Source organism: Apium graveolens, chromosome 8, assembly GCF_009905375.1.
Source record: "Apium graveolens cultivar Ventura chromosome 8, ASM990537v1, whole genome shotgun sequence".
Classification (NCBI taxonomy): Eukaryota; Viridiplantae; Streptophyta; class Magnoliopsida; order Apiales; family Apiaceae; genus Apium; species Apium graveolens.
In genome coordinates this window covers 32,148,445-32,172,043 of record NC_133654.1, presented here as the reverse complement: position 1 = coordinate 32,172,043, position 23,599 = coordinate 32,148,445, and the positions used below count along the sequence as shown (strand labels likewise).

The 23,599-nt window shown below is 35.0% G+C and overlaps 1 protein-coding gene across 3 annotated transcripts; it reads right to left on the bottom strand.

Moving 5' to 3' along the window:
• Positions 1–1,264: 1,264 nt before the first annotated feature.
• LOC141678725 (3-dehydroquinate synthase, chloroplastic-like) lies at positions 1,265–3,531 on the bottom strand. 3 transcript variants are annotated; one of them, XM_074485094.1, is made up of 5 exons: positions 3,136–3,531; positions 2,899–3,049; positions 2,665–2,828; positions 2,052–2,175; positions 1,265–1,363 (listed from the first exon to the last, which is right to left on the bottom strand). In XM_074485094.1, exons 1-5 carry the CDS (start codon positions 3,435–3,437, stop codon positions 1,352–1,354), a joined length of 753 nt encoding a protein of 250 aa, XP_074341195.1. In that variant the 5' UTR covers positions 3,438–3,531; the 3' UTR covers positions 1,265–1,351. The 3 variants fall into 3 exon arrangements, with proteins under 3 accessions (XP_074341195.1, XP_074341193.1, XP_074341192.1); XM_074485092.1 differs by lacking the exon at positions 1,265–1,363 and having other exon boundaries at positions 1,866–2,175; XM_074485091.1 differs by lacking the exons at positions 1,265–1,363; positions 2,052–2,175 and having other exon boundaries at positions 2,300–2,828.
• Between the last annotated feature and the right edge of the window lie 20,068 nt (positions 3,532–23,599).

Below are 23,599 nucleotides of genomic sequence, written 5' to 3'. Positions count from 1 at the left end.
ATAGAACTTGTATTAGATGAACCTGAAGCTGATTCTGTTGGAAGGAGATTTAAAAGAATTTATGTATGTTTAGGTCCTTTAAGGAGAGGTTTTACTCAAGGTTGTAGGCCCATAATAGGTTTAGATGGTTGTCACTTGAAAGGGCCATTTGGTGGGCAACTTTTAACAGCAGTAGGATGTGATTCTAATGATGGAATGTACCCAATTGCTTGGGCTGTAGTTGAAGCAGAAAATTCAGAAACATGAAATTGGTTTCTCAATTTGTTGGCTTATGATGATAACATCATCAATTCTGGTGGTTGGACCTTTATATCAGATATGCAAAAGGTACTTATACATTATTTGTTGCAATTATAAATTAAAAAAGAGTGCACTACTGGGACTAAAATGAATCTACTGAAAATGCAGGGACTCATCAATGCTCTTACTATTGTTGTACCTAATGCAGAACATAGGTTTTGTGTTATGCATTTGTACAGGAACATGTACAAAGATCACAAAGGAGTTGGGAGTAGAACTTTATTGTGGCTTGCTGCAAGATCCACAACAGAGTTTATGTTTGTCAGAGGTGAAAAAGGTACTTGAATTGTTTCATTTTTTTAACATTGCTAAGCTGACAGTTGCTTCATTTATACTTATTTCATATTTATTTTACCTTTACCTTTGTTAGCTGTCCAAAAAATGTTATGACTGGTTGATAGAAAAACCAATGTCACAGTGGTCAAGAGCAGCATTTAGGACTACATGTTCCTCGGATATGTTTGTCAATAACCACTGTGAGGTGTACAACAACAGCATTAGAGAGTACAGGGATCTTCCTGTTATTGGACTGCTAATTGGCTTACAAAAGAGTGCAATGAGGAGGATTCAAAATAGAAGAGATAAAATGGCTAAAAGTTATGCTGGAAATCCCATATGTCCTAATGCCATGAGAAAAATTAACAAGTAAGTTACTGTGATTTTTTTTCTATTTTTGTGGCTTATTACTTGTAAAAAAAAAATAAAATTTTGAAATGTTCATGCATTTATAGGGCTATGGGTTATAGTACTGGCTGCATAGTGCAATGGTCTGGAAAAAGCAAATATTTGGTGACAATGACAGATGGGGGACATGAAATAGTAGTTGACCTAGATGCTAGGACTTGTGCCTGTAGAAAATTTGACCTAACTGGACTCCCTTGCTACCATGCATGTGCTTGTATACAATGGAAAAATTTAAAGTTGGTAGACTATATTCATCCTACATATTGGAATGACGTGTATTTAGCAACTTACAACCACACTATTAAACCAATTAATAGCTCAGAATATTGGGAGAAAACTGGTCTACCTGGCCCTTTACCACCAATGATCAAGGTGCAACCTGGAAGGCCAAAAAAAAAAGAAACAAAAAAAATGATGTCCCAATTGATGCCACCAAATTGAGAAGGTGAAACACAAATGTGTTCTGCAGCTATTGCAAAGAAAAGAGACACAATGCCAGAACTTGTCCTGCTAAGGTACATTGTTTCATTAATTTTTTTTGTTATCATTATTTCTTATTCTCTATTATTTATGCTTTGTAGAAAGTTGATCAAGCAAATGGTGTTGTCAACACTAATTTAAAAAAAGAAGAAACAAAATAGTGCAGTGGGATCAAAAGTTAACAACAATATAACCGTTAGGGGTACCAAAAGACAGAGATGCCCCTCCATTCCAGCTGTACTTTAACTCTGTTAAATTCAAACTAACGAAAGTACACTAACTACTAGAATCTAGTAACCACAGATACACACATTGCTAAATATTGAACTACAGGTACACATAGCGTACAATGTGTAAACAACAGGTACACAGTGTGCATTTTACTCTAATTGCTCAGATGATAGTATTACATGTAGTATGATGTGTGTTGTTAAGATTCATACAAAACAACGTTGAAGGTACTTAAGCAAACATAATCAGTCTAATGACTATGTCACTGGCAAGCTAGTGAAAACTTTAATGCTTTAACTGATCTTCTTAAATATTATCAAATAATCTCCACATAGCAGGAAGTTTGGCAAACTTACATGACCAAAAGTATGACCCAAGTTCAATGTTGCCCTCAGTCCACTTTCCTTCTCATCTAGGGATACCACCTCGGCCTTGTTCTCACATGACCGCTTAATCGCATAAGCCAATGCATCAGGGTCCCTGCAGAAGAGTATACACATAAGTGAAATATCTCCAGACAAATTCTTATAAAAATTGCGAAGAATTTCTTTAAAAATTTGTCTTTACTATATTTTTAATAAGAATGAACAAATTATGTTGATCAACAAAGAAAAGTTGTGCAATTATATAAACTACTCCCACAAAATAGAGTGCTGCATATTCATATCATATACGTGACCATGCCATGCAAAAAATTCAGCATCTCTAGTAAGGCCATACTTAATAACCTCTGCAAACCCAGATGCCAATTCTATCTCCGGTAAGGTGTTCAATGTGTCGGTGTCAATTAGCACACTCTGTGGTTGGTGGAATGCACCAATTAAATTCTTCCCTAGCAAATGATTTACTCCAGTTTTACCTCCAACTGACGAATCCACCCGATACAAGAAAAAAAGTGTACCTGAGTATCCTCTTTCATACAACACAATGTGGCAATTATTAGGGATATTTGTACAAGCTGTAGCTAACCTGTGCCAGGACAGTGGTAGGAATCTGAATAAAATTAACACCGCGAAGGAAGCAGCAGCATAGCCGCACATATCGCCTATAACCCCGCCTCCAAGAGCAACAAACGTACAACATAGATCTAAGGGTAACTCAATTGCCTTGTCATAGACTTTCATGAGTGTATCCTATCACACAAGGAGCATGAGTGACATAAATTATAGAACTAATACATGTGAAAATAAAGTCGATATTTACCATGTTCTTATATTGCTCTCCATCAGGCAAGATGACGCTCTCAACAGAAACATTAGGATTACCAAGAGTTAAAGCTTTAATGACTCTATCCAGATAGAGTGGAGCAACTTTGGTGTTAGTGACCACAAGAACTCTCTTTCCATGTACGTGGCTGCGGATGGATTATGAATGTATACCAAGTAAGGAAACATAGATATTTAAGGCGGACAAACATTAAATAAAAAGTGTAAGACTGACCTTTGAAGAAGATGGGGTTCATCAAGCAGACCGGATCCAATACAAATAGGATAACTCCGATCACCTAACTTCACCTCCACTGTCGTAACTGAACGTGAACAAGAAGCAACTGAACGTGAACAAGAAGCAACTGAACGTGAACAAGAAGCAGAAACAGGTGATGCTGTTTCATCCATGACTAGTTTAGCAGGAACAGCGGGCTTAAATTGGACATGACCCGACATGAATCGATGAGGCTTATGAGAGAAGCAGTGTGAATGATCTGGGTTTGGGTATAAAGACGAGGAGGAAGCAGCAGCCATTACCGTCACCGTTCGGAGAAAAATATTTATAATCCTATAAAAATAGTGTTGGTTTTATGCTTTATGGGGAGGCTTGGTTTGATACGGATATGCTACAAATATATACCATCTGCCCTCCTAGGAAGTTCGAGGCCGATCAGGGGAATTATGGCCCTTATTCCCACAATTGGGGGAGAGAACGTACAAAATCTCACAATTCACAAATAATAAATATAGTCTTTTCTATCATTTAAAAATGTTAATAAAAAAAATGCGTATGTACTCTTATATAGATGATACTGCTAACTCAACGATAGTGTTGTCTATTTTAGAGTTGTGTGATGAGTGACCCAGGTTCGAGACCCTTGAATACAATTTTATTTTTATAATCAAAATAAACGCAAACAAATAATGTGTTGCTAAAGAACAAACACATAAAAATTATACGTTTAACTATTAACGCAATTTACAAATAAATTTTTGAATAAATTTAAAAGCATATAAAGTCAACTCTCACTGCTAACGCAAGTAATATTTGCATTTTTTGTTCAAGGCTGAAACATAAAATAATATTATATTTTAAAGTGATATAAAGAGCCATATTTCAGGACATGTGAGATTTTGGGTCTTTCCCAGATCGTGATACTTAAAGGCATTATCGATTAGGAGTAGGTGAGGTAACTGGTAAGCGTGTCTGTATCCCATACCCGCAAAGCATGCCCTACAATAATTTTTTTGCATATATTTCATCTAATTATTCAAAAACCATCGATATATTTAGATTATAGTATTAACTTTTTATTTTTTAGGTGAATTATAATATAAATTTTGGAATTTACCAAAAATACAACATTTGTAAAATTATTTACGATTTTACTAACTTCTAAAATATTTACAAAAATACTATTTTTCTCTAAAAATATTTGCAAAACTATAATGTTACATAATATGTTGCAATTTAGTGTAAATTGTGTAAGTGTTTAGGTTGCATTTTATCTTATATCTTAGTTTGTCAATATGGTTGTAATTTACATAACGTAATTTTGTAATTTTTTTATAATTTCAAGTTGCAAACGTGATTGAAAAAATGATTGCACGTATTTTTACAAATATTTTTAGAAAAATGATAGTATTTTTATAAAAATTTTATAAAACTTGGGTATTTATGGAAAAATCCATATAAATTTTACAATTTTTAGTTTTAATCTGATTTTATTATGAGTTTCAAACTCGAATGAACATATACATAAAAATTGTGTTCTTGAATTATCGACAGAAAAATATTTATTTTTGAATTATTATGAGTCTCCAAGTCCTTCCAAAAGCCGGAATTTCTTAGGAGAATGCGTGAATATTTTCTTTTCAAATATTTTCTTGGGTAAAAAACGGAAATAATTTGAATATATCAAATGTTCACTTTTTTATTTATAAAAAAAATTCCATTTGCATTTTCGATGAATGAAACCTTAGATAAAGAATACGAAAGAACATCATCATAGCAATTAATAATTTATTTTTTATAGAATTGATTCATTAATTTTAAAAATCGCAATATATTTATGTAGTTAAACTTAACATATCACATAGAATCTCATTAAAATTTAAAAAACAAATTTAAAATAGAATCCATTGTAGAATACTAGCGTTGGTTTTTGGAAATTTGCACAAAATGGTTCTTGCATCAAATCTAAAGAAGGGTATATAATCTCGAACAATCCAGGTTTGTCCAAAATGAAAAATCGGGCAAAAATTTCATACAAAATTGAAAGAAAGACCTATAATCCCGAATGATTCAGGTTTGTTGAAATTGGAAAATCGGGCAAAAATTTTATACTCGAAAGAATGATTATCAAATATTAAAGACTTGGCGACTTCCTCGCAAGATTCTGAATACTGAGTACGAAATTTTTGTTTTTTATCATTATCTTTTGGTTTAACAACCCAACTAATAAAATTTCTCAAGATAATACTTATTTAAATCCAAATTCCATTAAAATCCGATAAAATTTTCAATTCTTGAAATAAAATACAACCAAATTACAACCAAACCAACAAACTCTAAACAAAATCTAAGAAAATACAAAACTTCTCAAAGTCTTGGAACTCGCACTCTTCCCCTTAAACAACCCACCTAAAAGAGAGAATACCTGCCGGAGGAAAACAAGAAAAACAAAGGACCGGTAGTGAGCGAAAGGCTCATATACGGATATAAAATAAAGCATAACTGAACAAAGATTAAAAGATGACGAAGCTAAGAACACAACTGAATATCTGAATGAAGCACAATAATAATAGTGAATGAGACAATATAAAAAAATGAATACTCAACTCACAAAAAAAAACTAAATGCTTACCACCCAAAACTTATCATACTCTTACACATATCCTTATCAATTATACATAATAATCACAAATAATATAATCGAAAATATAATGATAATATGAAATCATACCCTTACACATACTCTTACACATATTCTCACACTTACAAAATAATACATAAAATAGCTTACATACAAAAATGGGAGATAATCTTACACTTACAGGATGTCCTACATTTTCGGTAATTCAGAAATATGTAGTCATCAAAACTTACAGGGGCCTGCACAGCACAAAGCAAATGCTACCTAATATCTTACATGGGCTTGCACGACAATAAGCACGTGCTACCCAAAAGGCCAAATCATACACATACTAGCCATGGCTATTCGTGTCCCCCAACTTCGGCGACACGCCCATACAATTTAAGTACACTGCATAGGAGGTGGCAAACACGAGATTATCCACTCGCGACGGATGTCTTACAAACTCCCAAGTCATACAAATAACATAAATTCCTCAAAATAAATACTCAAAGATCATAAACTCAAATATCTTACATCTCCAAAATCATATATAAATTTATCAAATAACCTCAAAACACAATAACCCAACATCACGAAACCAAATAACATAACAAACCACTAATTATTGATAAGCTCAAATCTGATCAGTTTCAAAGAATGTCAAATTAGTGCATAAAGATGAAGTCAACTGAAAAAGTACGAAACACGAACGTCATGAGAAATTCCGAGACCTTTCCATAATGGTAAGGCTCGTAAAAAACGAACAAGTAACGAATTCAGAAAACAAATAAATACGGACTGCAGAACAGAATCAGCCCCTGATTACAATTGTATTTTGATGTTTAAGACATCAAAATCACAGAATTTAGCAGCAGAATGTAAACGCAAATTGCAGATATCGAAAAGAGCTTTCCAGAATGGTATTGCTCATAATATTTGAATAAATATTCAATTTAATATGATTTTTTAAAGATTGGATATTCAAATCCCGAAGTCAATCAGGCAGGTCATACAAATTACAGAAAAACTCATATTTAGAGACCGAATTTCATAAATGGCAAGGAACGAAAGTTGTAGATAATTAAAAGATCTTTCCAAAATGACCAAAATCAACAAATTCTAACAGATAACGAATCAGATATGAATTTAACAAGAAATCAGATCGTATACAATGAAGAATACGGAAACGAAAAACAAGAGAACAAAGAAGATATCCGTACCTCGAGATCTTAGTAACCAAGAATGAAAATCAATAAATTTAGAACTCCAATCACAAGAACCCTAATCCCTTAAACTCCAAATCCATAATCTCCGATTTGACTTTGTTGTTCATCCATTTCTCCTTGTTTTGCCTTCTCTTTTCCTCCTTTCTATCTATTTTACTCTCTCCTCTTCTATCCATCTCTTTCTCTCTTCTACTCTTTTCATAAAACGTAAGTAATCTCTTTTTGTTCTCCCTGTTGTTTTTTTTTCAAACCCTAACTCTTTCTTCCTCCTTTCTTTTTTTTATTAAAACCTTCACTCTTTTTTTTATAAAAGCCTTACTATTTTTTTAACTAATACTCTTAAAACAATATTCTAAATATAAAAATAAAAATAAACTTATAAAAACTATTTTAACTACAACACACTGACATTAATAAATAATTAAACCAAATAATTCAACTAAAATAATTATAAAAATCAGGATGTTACATTTGGAGTGCAGACCTGAATATTTTGGAATTTATTTTTATTATTATTTTGAATATTTTGGAGATTGAGTAAATATTTTATATGCGTTAAAATTATATTTGGTATTTTATCCGGGTTCAAAATTTATTTGTTTAAATTGTAAAAATATTGTGAAAAGTTGAATTGTCATATTTTTATAAATTTGGAATTTTAGAATTTTTTGACCTATTTAATATGTTCTTTGAAAAAAATTTATAATTTTATCGATATTTTAGACTTCTCCACCCTAGCACCACCGGGTGAGTTATGAAAGATTTCAAAAATAGAATTTTGTGACTGTTTAATTATGTGTTAACGAAAATTCTACGTGTTTTATTTCTGTTCAATACATTCCATTATTATGTGCTACTTGTGACGTGTTCTGTGGCATTCAAAATGATTACGCTATTGATTTTCAGAGTTTAATTTTAATTTCAGAATATTTTATTTTACATAAATTTATTGGATCGGACCCTTACGGGAACGTCAATGCCCACATAACTGATTAAGGTCTTTCAAATATTTTATGACTTTACATTTTTGGAAAATTCAATACTTTTTAGAAATTTAGCATAATTTTAAATTTATTTGAAATTAAGCTTAAAAGAATATTCTCAATTAATTATTAATTTTGGGCTAATTATTTCTATTAAATGGTATATGATCCACGAAAAAAACCCCGGTCGAGGAGACCCCGCCCGACCAAGCCTCCGTAGAGGCTCCGGCCGACCCGGCCTAAGTAGGACTCCAAAGGACCAGGCTGTCTTCGGAAAAAAATCATTTGCCGACATTTTGGTCAAAAAATATAATTTTTCAAATTTTTGTATATGCTCATATTAGAGTCATTTAGTGTAATTTTGATAGTGATTAACCTATATTAAGGTTAATTAGCGACTTGCACACGTTATTAGCCTGAGGGTCTATTACTGTATTCTGTTTATAATTAGCCTATGCTAAGGTTAATTAGTGACTCATGTATGTTTGTTAACCGTTATTAGGATAAATTAGCAGTGATTACCAAGCACTTAGCCGAGATAAATGTTAAATGTGGTGTCAATCATCAAAGTTAGATCCAATTATGGCCTAATAACATTTATCACCGTATAATTAACATGTGTTAAGGTTAAAAGGTGACAAAAGCCCGTCACGAACACAACTACGACCCAAGACATGTGGTCCAACATTGAAGCTAAATCTAGAATACACTGCCTTAAAGGAGTCTTAATTACAATTTCAGTACCTAATCTAAAACTACCGTAGATACAAAATCAATAAAACGGGCTCTATCCCTCATTCTAGAATTACGTTTTTTGTTTGATTCTCTATAACATAGAGATACATATGCATCTTGTGTGAACCGGATTAATATATCAAATATATGTGCAACCATTAAGATCGAATATCACACACCCTATCATTAAAGACAAACAAGACCCTAATTTTTATTCCACAACAATATGGGTATATGATAAAGCTTTTGATGAGCATTTTGTTGGATAATTACCATTTTGATTTTGGACGATTAAAGTGATACGTTTTAATAACATACACGGATCATCCGAGATAATAAGGACCAGATGCAGTGGACAAAAAGTAAAATTGAATAATTTTGCATATCAGACTCGTAGCAACCGCATGAGCATCACAACAACGAATTATTATGATAAGTGACTGTTGTGGATATGTTGTGAACTTGATGATTTCATTAACAAAACACCTTAGTAGATTTTACTTAGTGAAAAATGTAGCACTTGAAGGATAAGGAATATAGTCCCGACGGATGACTCAATATAGTCCCGACGGATAATGGTTTATTATCCATCGAGTGAGTAACTTGTGTAATAATGAGTCTGTAGCACATTTCTGTATACACCTTGTTTAGATTCTGTAGTAGCACTCAAGTCATGTTGACTTTAATTAGATATGCAGAATAACTTGATTAATTGTACATAGATGATGTCTTGTAATTCTGCATAAATGAAATGAAGTCAAGTGCCGGATAGCTACCCGACAGATGAACAACAATGCCACTCGACGGATGATCAACAAGACAACCCGACGGATGATCATGTACCCGACGGATAATCAATTCAAACATTTGTTGACAGTGACAACACAGTCACATGCGTCGAGTGTATGCAAAAGGAATGTGGAAGCCTATTCAACTGGGTTTTAGAGAACAAAGTAGCATTGCCATTTCCATGCTATTATGAAGATATTCAAAGATGCTGGAATAGAGTAATGAAGCAGCATAGTATTAGACTTGATATGTTTTGTTTTATTATCTTATCTTATTACTTTATAATCTTGGTGATATATAAACCAAGAAGTAGTAAATAGAACAACAAGAACAAGACTATGAACATTATCTCAGAGAAACAATTGTAAGCTGCATCCTTAGTATTTCTCTGTAAACTTAGTTGTTCATATTTGTAAGCAGCTGTGAGCTAATCTTGCTACACAGAGTTCTCTTGATATAATATATATCTCTGGTGGATATATTTAAATCCACCAAAAAGTTTTTAAATACTTGTGTTTTTAATTACTTTTGTTTTGATTTTACTAACTTCTTATTCCGCACTTTGTAAATCAAACACTTATATATTATTAAGATAGAACATTTTATATTTTTTGAAAAAGGTTCAAGAATTCCATTCAACCCCCCTTCTGTAATTTTTGTTGCATTGTTAGGGACTAACAATTGGTATCAGAGCAAGCTCTTGAAGAACAAAGAGTTTAAAGATCACAACAAACAGCAAGATAAACAAGAAGGATGTAGGAGTCAAGATTCCTTTTCTGGACTAAGATAATTACCATCACTGGAAGGTAAAAATGCATCTTCACTTACTTTCTCAAGATGAGGCTTATGTAGATTGCATAGAGAGAGGCCCTCATGTACCAATGAGAGCTGCAACTGGAAATGAGCCATCAGTTCCCAAGCCAAGGCATGAATGGTCAGATCCTGATATTGAATAAGTCAGGAAGGATAAGAAGGCCATGAATATTCAGTTCAATGGAGTTGATGGTGACATGTTTAACAACATCATCAATTGCAAAACTGTGAAGGAAGTTTGGGATACAATACAGATTATCTGTGATGGCACTGAACAAGTCAGGGAAAATAAGATGCAGCTGCTAATTCAGCAATATGAGCACTTTCATAGTGAAGATAGTGAGTCTCTCACTGACATTTTTAGTAGATTTCAAAAACTACTAAATGCTCTGAAGTTGCATGGAAGGGTCTATCAGACAAAAGACTCCAATCTTAAGTTCCTTAGACCTCTTCCAAAGGAATGGAAACCTATGACAGTCTCATTGAGAAACTCTCAAGATTACAAGGAGTTTACTTTAGAGAGACTGTATGGCATCCTGAAAACTTATGAGCTTGAAATAGAGCAAGATGAGAGGATGGAGAGAGGAAAGAAGAAAGGAGGATTCATTGCACTAGTTGCTGAGTTAGAGAAAGAGAAGGAGATGAAGATGGAAGCTGTTGAATCAACTTCAAAAGTCTGTGAAAACAAGGGCAAGGGGCTGGTAGCAGAAAATGAAGATTCTTTGAGTCAAGATGATATGGAGGATATTGATGAACATCTTGCATTTCTTTCCAAAAGATTTTCCAAGCTCAAGTTCAAGAAGAACTTTGGAGCAGCTAAGCCAAATAGAAACATGGTGGATAAATCAAAATTCTAATGTTTCAAATGTGTCTTAGCAGGGCACTTTGCCAGTGAGTGTAGAAAGTTAGATTCCAGAAAAAAGAAGTTTGAGCCTGTGGATTATAAACAAAAATACTTTGAGTTGCTCAAACAAAAGGAAAGGGCTTTCATTACACAAGAAAATGACTGGGCAGCAGATGGTCTGGATGAGGATGAGGATGTCAGCTATGTCAATCTAGCCTTAATGGCCAAGTCTGATGAAACAGAGATAAGTTCTTCAAGTAATCAGGGAAACAGAAAGAATCTATGGTACTTGGATAGTGGATGTTCAAGACACATGACTGGTGATTCTACCCTGCTCACAAAGTTCAAGGAGAGAGCTGGCCCAAATATTACTTTTGGAGATGACGGGAAGGGTTATACTGTGGGATATGGCTTGATTTCAAAAGACAATGTCATCATTGAGGAGGTTGCCTTAGTGGATGGTCTCAAGCACAATTTATTGAATATCAGCCAGCTATGTGATAAAGGCAATTCAGTAAACTTCAACTCTGAATCCTGTGTTGTGACAAACAAAAGGAGCAACAAAGTGGTTCCCACTGGAGTGAGAAAAGGAAATGTGTACCTAGCTGACTTCAACTCATCAAATGCAGAATATGTTACTTGTCTTCTCAGCAAAGCAAGTCAGGATGAAAGTTGGTTATGGCACAAGAAGCTATCCCATTTAAACTTCAAGACCATGAATGAACTTGTAAAGGAAGAACTGGTTAGAGGTATTCCTCAAGTGGAGTATTCTAAGGATGAATTGTGTGATGCCTGCCAAAAAGGAAATCAGATCAAAGCATCATTCAGAAAGAAGCTTGATTCAACAATTGAAGAACCTTTGCAACTGCTACACATGGATTTGTTTGGACCAGTCAATGTGTTGTCCATCTCAAGGAAAAGATTTTGCCTAGTAATTGTACATTATTTCTCAAAGTTCTCTTGGAAATATTTCCTAAAGTCTAAAGATGAGGCTAGTGAAATCATCATCAATCACATAAGGCAAGTCAATAATCATCCTGATTTCAAAGTTAGAAGAATCAGAAGTGACAATGGAACTGAGTTCAAGAATTCTGTCATGAGAGCATTTTGTGAAGAAAATGGGATTTTGCATGAGTTTTCAGCAGCAAGAACTCCACAACAAAATGGAGTAGTAGAAAGGAAGAACAAATCACTTATTAAAGCTGCAAGGACAATGCTTGAAGAGTCTAAGTTACCAACATATTTCTGGGCTGAAGTTGTAAATACTGCATGCTACACTCAGAATATTTCTCTGGTTAATCAAGCAAAATGCATGACTCCCTATCAATTGTTCAAGAACAAGAAGCCACCTCTAAATTTTCTTCATGTCTTTGGCTGTAAATGTTATATCTTGAGAAATCAAACTGATCAGAATGGGAAGTTTGATGCTAAAGCAGATGAAGGAATTTTTGTTGGATATGCTGTTGGTAAAGCATAAAGAGTCTACAATCTAAGAACCAACATTGTTGTGGAATCAATACATGTTGTGTTTGATGATAAAAAGATTGAAGGACTGCAAGATGGAGATTACCATGAGAGCCTCAAATTTGACAATGTGGAGATTGTTAGTGATGACAGTGATGATGAAAGTGATCAAGAAACAGTATCAAAGGATAATGCAGAAAAATCCACTACCAATGAAGCACAAAATTCAACATATGTTGAGTTGCATAATGCTTCATCCGTCGGGAGACAATCTGCTTTATCCGTCGGGAGACAACCAGCTTCATCCATCGGTACTCAAAATTCACCATCCGTCGGTACTCAAGATTCACCATCTATCGGGTCATCAAAAGAAGCTGGAGGTCAGAATAGATCACTTACAGAAAGTTCCTCTTTCTCAAATCAAAGATCCATTAACTCAGGGGGAGTTTCTAATAATCTAAACTCAATCACACATCAAGACAACAATGAGGCCTCTTCATCTAGAGCTAATCTACCTCGACAAAGGAAATGGACAAATGATCATACCTTTGAGCTCATCATTGGTGATGTATCTTCTAGAGTTCAAACAAGGAGAGCAACTCAAGAAGAATGTCTATACAACAGCTTTCTTTCCAAGGAAGAACCAGTGAAGGTAGAAGAAGCTTTGTTGGATCCTGATTGGATTTTAGCTATGCAGGAGGAGCTAAACCAATTTGAGAGGAATAAGGTATGGTAGCTGGTGCCCAAGCCTAAAGGAAAGAATCCAATAGACACCAAATGGGTATTCAGAAACAAGATGGATGAAAATGGCATAGTAGTCAGGAACAAAGCTAGATTGGTTGCTAAGGGATATTGTCAACAAGAAGGAATAGATTTTGATAAAACATTTGCTCCTGTTGCAAGACTTGAAGCCATCAGAATCTTCTTAGCCTATGCAGCCCCTGCCAATTTCAAAGTCTATCAAATGGATGTCAAAAGTCCCTTTCTTAATGGGGATTTGGAGGAGGAAGTCTATGTCAGTCAGCCTCCTGGTTTTGAAGATCCAAATTTTCCAGAATATGTTTACTATCTTTTGAAAGCACTTTATGAACTGAAGCAAGCACCTAGAGCCTGGTATGACACTTTGTCAAAGTTTCTTTTAGAGAATCACTTCACTAGAGGTACTGTAGATAAAACTCTTTTTTTTAGAAATATTAATGGCTCTAGTATACTTGTTCAAATTTATGTAGATGACATTATTTTTGGCTCTACAGATGAAAAACTTTGCAAAAAGTTTTCCAAAGTGATACAAAGTAAGTATGAAATGAGTATGATGGGAGAACTGACTTACTTTCTTGGTTTGCAAGTTAAGCAAGTTAGTGATGGAATATTCATTAGTCAAACTAAATACATTTATGATCTTTTAAAGAAGTTTGATCTAATGGATTGCACATCTGCAAAAACTCCCATGGCCACTGCAACTAAGCTTGAATTAAACACTACTGAAAAGTCTGTGGATATTTCAAGTTATAGGGGCATGGTTGGCTCACTTCTGTACTTAACAGCTAGTAGGCCAGATATAATGTTTGCTACATGTTTGTGTGCTAGATTTCAGGCTGATCCTAGAGAATCTCACTTAGTAGCTATTAAGAGAATTTTCAGATATCTCAAGGGAACACCAAAACTTGGCATTTGGTACCCTAGAGATTCTGGTTTTGATCTAACTGGTTATTCATATGCAGATTATGCAGGTTGTAAAATTGATAAAAAAAAGTACAACAGGAACCTGTCAATTTCTAGGAAACAAGCTTGTGTCCTAGTTCAGTAAAAAGCAAAATTCAGTTTCTACTTCTACAGCTGAAGCTGAATATATTATTGCTGGCAGTTGTTGTGCATAAATTTTGTGGATGAAAAACCAATTGCTAGACTATGGTTTGTAAGTTGAAAGGATTCCCATTTTCTGTGATAACACAAGTGCAATTGCCATCACTGAAAATCTAGTATAGCATTCAAGGACAAAGCATATAGACATCACTTCATAAGGGAACATGTAATGAATGGTACTGTGGAACTACATTTTATTCCAAGTGAAAAGCAGCTTGCAGATATATTTACCAAGCCACTAGATGAATCCACCTTTTCAAGGTTGGTAAGTGAGTTAGGTATGCTAAATTACTCTTGAATCTTTATAGATTGTTTGCAAGTTATAATGCAGCTAGAAATTTAATTGATTTTTCAGTCATGGATGAAATTTTGGCTAAGTCAAAATTTACATCTCGACGGATGATCACTATCCATCGAGTTTGATCATCCGTCGGTATACTATTTGTTAATAAAATCAATTACTTTTCTGGAATATCTTATGACTCGACGGATAACTGATTTATCCTCATCCGTCGAATTGTCTTATTCTTAGCCGTTGATTCTCTGAACATTATCCATCGAGTATACTTACAGTTTGTAAGCATAACACGACGGATAATTGATGGAATTTTTACAGTTTATTTTTTTTAACGGCTACTTTGGGCAATTCTTATTGGTTACTTTATTTTACTTTATTATTTTTTACAGTTATTTTTGAGATAGTATAAAAGCTTAATTCATTTTCATTACTTTTCTTTTATCATTCTCAAATCATCTGCTCTAATTTCCTTCTTTCTCAAAAGCACTTACTCTCTCTCTCTGCAAGTTTTTACTCTCTAACAATGGCACATGTCGTCAAGATAATGTCTCAAACTGGATTTATTTATGAGAACAACAACTTCACTGCTCTTGTGAACAAGGGGATTCAACAGTCTGGTGACTACCACAAGATGATGGATTTTGTGAAGAACTGCAAACTTAACTATGCCATGCTGGAATCACCCACCATCTACTGTGAGGTTGTTGAAGAGATGTGGATAACTGCTACATACAACTCAGCTGATAAGACTATCACTTTCACTATTAAAGGTAAGGAATTATGTGTTAATAGTGACATTGTTAAAGCATGTTTCAAGATTCCTGATAATACTGTAACTTCACCACACACAGACACTGACATTATTAACATGCTTAACTCCATGAACTATGCACTCTCTACTTCTAAATTAAGTGAAATTAGGAGGTAATATCTTAGAAAGGAATGTAGTTACCAAGGTCTTTGGGGTAAAATCAGTAATTTTGATTCTGTCAATATCTCTATGCTTAACATGCTTTACATGCTTGTTACTGATAAATTTTTCAACTTTAGTGATCTTATCATAATTGAGTTGGGGTTTAAGTTAGGGGAGTTAAATAAGAGGGGTAAAAATATTTATTATGCTAGATTTTTAATGATGATTGCTAACCACCTCTCTGAGGATATTGTGCTTAAGAACCCAACCAACAAATTAGATTGTTGGGTTCAAGAGAGAAGGATTATTGCAGATTTGAACAGGGCAAACCATCACAAAGAGGTGCCACTCTTCTATTTTTCTGTTATGGAGGCACCTCAGGTAAGTGAGGTAAGTTCAGCTGCCCCTACTCTTCCAGCCTCACAAATTTCTTTGCCTTATAGTGTAGCTCTGGAAACTGTGTCAATGACCCAACAGTTGCCTACCCAAGCTACCAAACCATCAAAAATTTCTAAATCCAAGTCAAAGAAAGCCCCCTCTGGTATCTCTCAAAACATGCCAGTTGCAAAATCCACCAAACCAAAAGAGGGGAGTGTGAAGGTGGGTAAGAAAGGTGAGGGACAGGGTGAACTTCAAAGAAACCCTAAGGATAAGGTTGGAGAGGTGAGTGTTTCCCAGCCTAGCCACACTGCAGTTTTCTAACAAACTGCAGTGCTTAATAAGGACATAAGCTCATTGCTAGTTGCATCCTCCCAAAAGGATGTGACTATTGAACAAAGCTCTCAGCCAAGAGCACAGGCCAAAAGGGTAAGGGACACAAGCTTACCCCAAACCTATACTAGAAAGAAGAAACAAAAAACCCTTGGGGATACACAGGGTTCACACACTGTACAAACTGGTGCTGAAGACACAGTCACTGCTCTTTTTTAAAGTCAGTTTGATGTGGCTCCAATAAATCTGGAGTCACAGCCAAAATCTTTAGTTATAGAAGCACCTCAAACACCAAATTCTCCCACAAACTCTCTGGATGTGGATATGATCAACACATCAATTCCTGATTCCCCTTCTTTAACTATGTTGGGGAAGCCAAAATCTAGTGCAAGTGAGCATCATCTTTTAGATGATTTGTTGGCTCACTTGCCAATTCTTTCAGGAACTATTGAGACATCTGTGCCAAAATTCTCATCAATCTGCACAGAGTCCACAATAGTTTCCATTCCAAACACATTCATTTCTACTCACTCGATGGATACTGCTCATCCGTCGAGTAGTGATCGTATCCCGACGGATAAGCTTAATAGCAGTTATCCGTCGGATAGTCAAACTGCTAACCCGACGGATATTCCTTATCTGTTGAGTATCTCTGCACAGCTTCAAATTTCATCAATTATCTCAAGTGTAGAAGACTTAGTGGTAGTACAATCACTCCTAGGATTGAGGGAAGGGAGTGAACTGAATGAGAGTCTTGGTTGCTCCCAGGAAAAAGGAGAGGAAAAGAGTGAAAATATGAAGTCCAGTTCTTCAGGATTGGCAAAAGAGAGTGTGAGGAGTCCCACCTTAGATGGTGAAGGTGAGGGTGTGAAGGTGGTGAGCCAAGGTGAGACCTTGATGCAAGAAAAGAGAGAAAATGAGAGAAAAGCAGGTACTGAAGATATAAGGGTGGATGTTATTGTAAATGAGTTAATGAATGTCCAGGATGCAGACAGGGAGGGAGTATCTCAACAAACTCAAGTTGTTATAGATTCCACCTCCTTAGATGCTGAGACATTTACTCACCCTGTTCTAGCCTACCAACTTCTAGCTGGACAGGGCAATGACAATGCAGAAAGGATGTTAAACTTGGTGCACACCACACAGTCCATGCAAAGAGCTAAGGATGCCATAACAGCTTTTCCTTCTACAACTGGTGATGTTGCTTAGAGACTGGTGGTTTAGAAGAATTCTTTGGAGGTGAAGGTGGAGATAATGAAGAAGAGCCATTGGACATAGGGGGAGAAGTAGGCTCTAGTTCAAGATCAGGCATGCCATCTTGGGCATTTTCAAAGCAATATGATGAACACTACTTCAAGACAACCCTGATTCAACTCATAAATCAGACAAATTCTGCTCTTCAAACCACCACAAATGTCAGCACCAAAAAGCTCCTTCAAGCATATCTTGCTTCTCTGCAACTACAACAAATCCAAGGTTTTCAACATGCTCAAGATGTCAACACTATCAAAGTGATATTGATTAGATGAAAAAGGCCATTTTTGACAAGATGGACTCTAAACTTTCAGAAGCTACAATGATTGACATTAAGAGACAACTCAGGAAAAATTCTGATCTTGCCACAAAGATAGATGCCTTGGATACAAGAATGACAGCAATGGAAGCATCTCTTACAGCAATTCATCTACACCAAGCTCAATAAATAGACTTGCTTCAGAAACTGGTGGCTGCATAAACCTCCTCCTCTACTCAGCTTGATGATAACAAAAAGGGGGAGAAATAGAGTTCTAGGAGTGAGGGGGAGCAAAAAGTGCTCAACATTCAAGTTAGCAAAGTAATTTTGCCTATAATTACTATCTCAAAGCCACCAGCTAAAGACAGTATTGATCTGATAAAGAAAGCATCGGCTACTTTAAAAGCAGCTGAAAAGGAGCAGTTGAATCCAATCAACTGGGAGAAAATTGATGAGGATATTCAAAAGAAGTTTGGGCTAGTAAAGAAGCCAGAAAAGTAATCCATTCATCACTCTCAAGTCAGACAAATCTCTGTAAATGAAATGAACATGAACTATCTGGAAAGAGGACAGCCATCCTGCATCAAATTTCTAAAGGCTGAAGTAATTTTGAAGCCAAGGGTGAACTATCCAAAATCATCATTAAAGAACCCTTTGGATACAGTGTATGAGACACCAAAGCCTGATGAGAAGAAACTGTTGTCAAGATCCATTGCCTTCTACAAGGATCCAGCCGATTTAGCTTTGAAAAGGAGAATTGCTAAAGTTTTCAGGAATGGTAAAGAAATTTGTGTGGTGGCTGGACATCCTCAATTTGCTGAAGCAAAGAGAGAAGAAAAGGCAAGATTGAAGCAAGAAAAGAAGCAAGCTGCTCTAGATGCTAAAAAGGTTAAACACAAGAAAAAGCAAGCTGCTATCTTGGCCAAGCTATAAGCTGTGAAACCAACACAACAAATTCCTGCTTAGCCATCTGAAATCACTAAATCTCAAGATCCAAAGAAGCAAGTGGAACAATAACAGAAGAAATCTCACAGATACAAGGAATTGGCCAAAAGAACCAAAAGGAAATTGAACTTTGTTGGTAAGGAATTGGAGGATCAGTTTCCCAAGGAATCCATTCTAACTTCAACTCAAGCATCAAAACCCTCAGTGGTATTTGAAGACATTAAGGTGGTGGATCTTTACAGGAACATTCATGGTAAACCTATTGTGCCTAAGAATGAACCAATAGACTGGGAAAGTCTACCAATTCCTGACTTCAATTTGCCAATCCTTAACAAGCCAAAGAGAACAAAGTCAAGAGCAGTCAAGAAAGTGAAGCTGTCACCTCTCAAATCAAAATCTCTAACCAAAGCTCAATCCAAAGTCAACAAGGGAGATTACATGTACTTATGTGACATCAAGGAATTCTCTGATCTAAACCTCTATCTAGATGAACTGGAAGAAGTTAGAGGGATTGATGCCTATAGGAATCTACCTAAAAGGTTAGTTTTCAAGTACAAGGGAGGAAAAGATATTCAATGGCCACTTCACAGGATCTTTCAAGAAAGCCAATATGTGCTGATAAAGGTTTATTCATCATTCAAGAAGAACTTTGGATTCAATGTAACTGCAAGAAGACTTGTTCTAAAGAAGATTGAAGAACTGAGGAGTATTAGAGCTAAAGATGCACTCCCAAAGACTCTAACTATTCCTTACACAGGGAGTAGAGTACATCGAAGGCCCTACTGGCTGATGGAGTTCATGGATGACAAAGGAGTTAGAAGATTTTTCAGATTAGAAGACTAATTGAGCATCTCTAGCAATGAGACTCTTTTGGAAATGCACAAAAAGCTAAATCTCTCAGAATCTGATGAACTGGAATTCCACAGACATCTCCAAAATCAGATAGAAGAAAACAACAGAAAGCTGGAAAGAGATCCAGATCTTTAAGGAATTAGATTAATCTGCTCAGGCTAGAGGAGCACCTTGAAAATGACTGTGAGCTAATCTTTGTGCATTTTGTTATTTGAAGCACTTTACAGTTTTATTTACTTACTTTTAAAGTTGTATTTTTAGGGTGTTTTGTTATCATCAAATTTCTCTTAATTTATGGCAACAATTCTAGTAGACATAAATTGGGGGAGATTTTTATGAATATGTTGTGAACTTGATGATTTCATCAACAAAACACCTTAGTAGATTTTACTTAGTGAAAAATGTAGCACTCGACGGATAAGGAATATAGTCCCGACGGATGACTTAATATAGTCCCGATGGATGATGATTTATTATCCATCGAGTGAGTAGCTTGTGTAATAATGAGTCTGTAGCACATTTCTGTATACACCTTGTTTAGATTCTGTAGTAGCACTCAAGTCATGTTAAATTTAATTAGATATGCAGAATAGGTTGATTAATTGTACATAGATGATGTCTTGTAATTCTGCATAAATGAAATGAAGTCAAGTGTCAGATAGCTACCCGACGGATGAACAACAATGCCACTCGACGGATAATCAATAAGGCAACCCGACGGATGATCATGTACCCGACGGATAATCAATTCAAACATCTGTTGACAGTGACAACACAGTCACATGCGTCGAGTGTATGCAAAAGGAATTTGGAAGCCTATTGAACTGGGTTTTAGAGAACAAAGAAGCACTGCCATTTCCATGCTATTATGAAGATATTCAAAGATGATGGAATAGAGTAATGAAGCAGCATAGTATTAGACTTGATAGGTTTTATTTTATTATCTTGTCTTATTACTTTGTAATCTTGGTGATATATAAACCAAGAAGTAGCAAATAGAACAACAAGAACAAGACTAAGAACATTATCTCAAAGAAACAATTGTAAGCTGCATCCTTAGTATTTCTCTGTAAACTTAGTTGTTCATATTTGTAAGCAGCTGTGAGCTAATCTTGCTACACAGAGTTCTCTTGATATAATATATATCTCTGGTTGATACATTCAAATCCACCAGAAAGTTTTTAAAGACTTGTGTTTTTAATTACTTGTGTTTTGATTTTACTAACTTCTTATTCCGCACTTTGCAAATCAAACACTTATATATTATTAAGATAGAACATTTTATATTTTTTGAAAAAGGTTCAAGAATTATATTCAACCCCCCTTCTGTAATTCTTGTTGCATTGTTAGGGACTAACAGTGACGATGATGTCGTGAGACTGAAGAAGGAGATAATTATATTAGTTTGTGCGTGCGTAATTGCTAAGTACAAAAGGCGAATAATCTTCCACAATTCTAAGTTCAAAATATTTAATTTATTTATCAAGATGCTGAATTCTTGTTAAGCAAGTTTCCTGAATTCCATACTCTTTTATTTAGAGTATTGTAATCATGTTTTGAAAATTTATTTAAAATTTTAATCGGTGTGTCATGCATACATTCCTAGTTTTTTTATCCAGTTTCCTTACATAGTTTCTCCCTCTAAAAAAGGTAGCTTATTCAACAACGTGTGTTAAATATTGAGTGTGTAAAGACGTGACTATATAGGGGTGAATTTAGTTTCAATTATTTGGAGTTCTTCTGTTAGGTCACACAACACTATAGAAGGGGGTTGAATATAGTGTTTATACAATCAAATCGATTTAGAACACAAGTATGTAACAGTAATCAAGTTTATTCAATACAATAAGCTCTGTTACAAAGTAGGTTAAACTACTCTCTCAGTGATGAATAATATCACTAAGAGCTGTTAGGGTTACAATAAATAATCTTTCTCGTGAATGATAACACATATAGTGTAAACCCTAAGCTGTGTTTATATAGTACACAGTTACAAGATATCTTCTAATTGATATGAAATATCTCTTCCTATAATATATCAATCAGATATTATCTTCTGTAGTCCTATAGCTGTCCAACTCTCCATGAATATCTTTATTTGTTTAATCCAGATCCTCTCCTGTAAATCAGCCGCATTCCTTATCTGAAGTCTTCCCGCATTTAAGTCCTGATATATCTTCTGACGCCTTAAGTTCTGATATAAGTTCCGACTTCAGTAAGTTCTGATTTCCAGTAAGTCCTGATAAGTCCTGATATTAAGTTCTGAAACTAAACATAACAGATTAGACATGACATCACAAATATATCTAACAATCTCCCCCAACTTGTAAATTATGAAAAATATACAAGTTAATAGATTTGATGATGTCAAAAAAAATTAATTACAAATACAATGAGAGTTTATTTAGACAACTAACTACAACTTACAATACATGTAGTTTTACCAATTTCACTGGATCAATCTGAATCCAAAGTGATTCCTTGTAAAGTCTTTTACCAGCTTGTCTTCAGCTTTTCTCAGAACTTCAACTAACTGTGCTTTGACTTGCATCAGTTCTTCATCTTCATTGTCACCAATCTGATAAATGGTTGTTCTGAGTGCATGAATTGATGTTCTTTCAAGACCATCTCCAAGTCTGATAACTCTAAGATGTGAAGAGTCTTCATTGTAACATAAGCATTTTCCTTTCATAATTATTTCTACCTTAGCAGAATTCTTCCTCATAGGAATTTCTCTTCCATCATCTTCAATTATTTTTGGAATGTACAGAAGCTTTTGTACCAGAGATTCTGAGAAGATCTCTTATAGCCTTCAATATGTAATCTGACCATCTTCTTGTAACATTAGATTTTACATCCAGAAGATAGTGAATATGTTGAAGCTCTTTGACAGACTTCTTTAGCACATCAGTATCAGCTAGTCTGTAAGTTCTGCCATCATTGAGAAATAAAATTAACTTCTCTTTCACATCTGATTTATCATGAGTATCCATGACAATTTGAGCAGACAACACTTTGTCAAGGTGCTTTTGTTTGATTTGTTCATATGGTTTGTCTGTCAAAATGAAAGGATCTCTGAGAGTGACTTCTACTCATGTCTGTATCTTTTCTTCATCAGAACCTAATCCAGCTCTATCTCTAGGTTGCTTGGCTCTCAACCCCAATGTTGCAAATTAATTAATCATTAGATTGGTCTTAGGTTCTACTGAAGTAGCTTTGTTCCATAGCAGCTTCTTCTTATCAGCAATTGTCATCTTGCCCAAATCAACTTGAGCTCTGTCAGAGGTTGATGTCTTGATGACTTGATCAGGATTTGCAGATCCTTCTGTAGCTTGTCGTTCTTCACTCTGAACAACTTGAGCTATGTCAGAGGTTGTCTTAGATTCTTCTGTCATCTTTCTTCTTTTCAGAGTTTCAACAGTTTCATCTTCTGCAGCAGTATCATCAAAGACTTGAACCATTTTGCACACAGGATTCATCAGAATTTGAGGAATCTTCATTTTCTGCTTCTTTATTGGTTCAACAATATTTGCTTTCCCTTTTGCTTTGGGATCAATTTCAACTTGTGATCTAGTCTTGGGCTTTGAAGCCTCGAAAGTTGACATTTCCTTGATCACAATACCTTTTTCCTTAGGCCTTGGAGGTTTCTTTGCATTAGAAGCTTTAGACTTAGGCTTTGTCTTCTCAGATGCAAATCTAGCCTCTTCCTTCTTTAGAGTCTCTAAATCCATTCCAGGATTATCCTTGAGAAACAATCTTTTAGCAATTTCTTCATCAAGAGTCTGAATCTTGGGATCTTTATAGTAGACAATAGTCTCCCTTCCCTTAAGCTTCAGAGTTTGTAAAAAATTCCGGGAGTCTTGACTTCTAGACTGAATCAGAACATCAG

What these genes read in the sequence shown, in the direction of transcription:
- LOC141678725 (XM_074485091.1), bottom strand. Translation starts at nt 3,437, where the DNA reads ATGGCTGCTGCTTCCTCCTCGTCTTTATACCCAAACCCAGATCATTCA. An exon ending in GAACCCCATCTTCTTCAAAG is followed by an intron (nt 3,050 to 3,135) that starts GTCAGTCTTACA and finishes ATCCATCCGCAG; the next exon opens with CCACGTACATGGAAAGAGAG. An exon ending in GAGAGCAATATAAGAACATG is followed by an intron (nt 2,829 to 2,898) that starts GTAAATATCGAC and finishes CTTGTGTGATAG; the next exon opens with GATACACTCATGAAAGTCTA.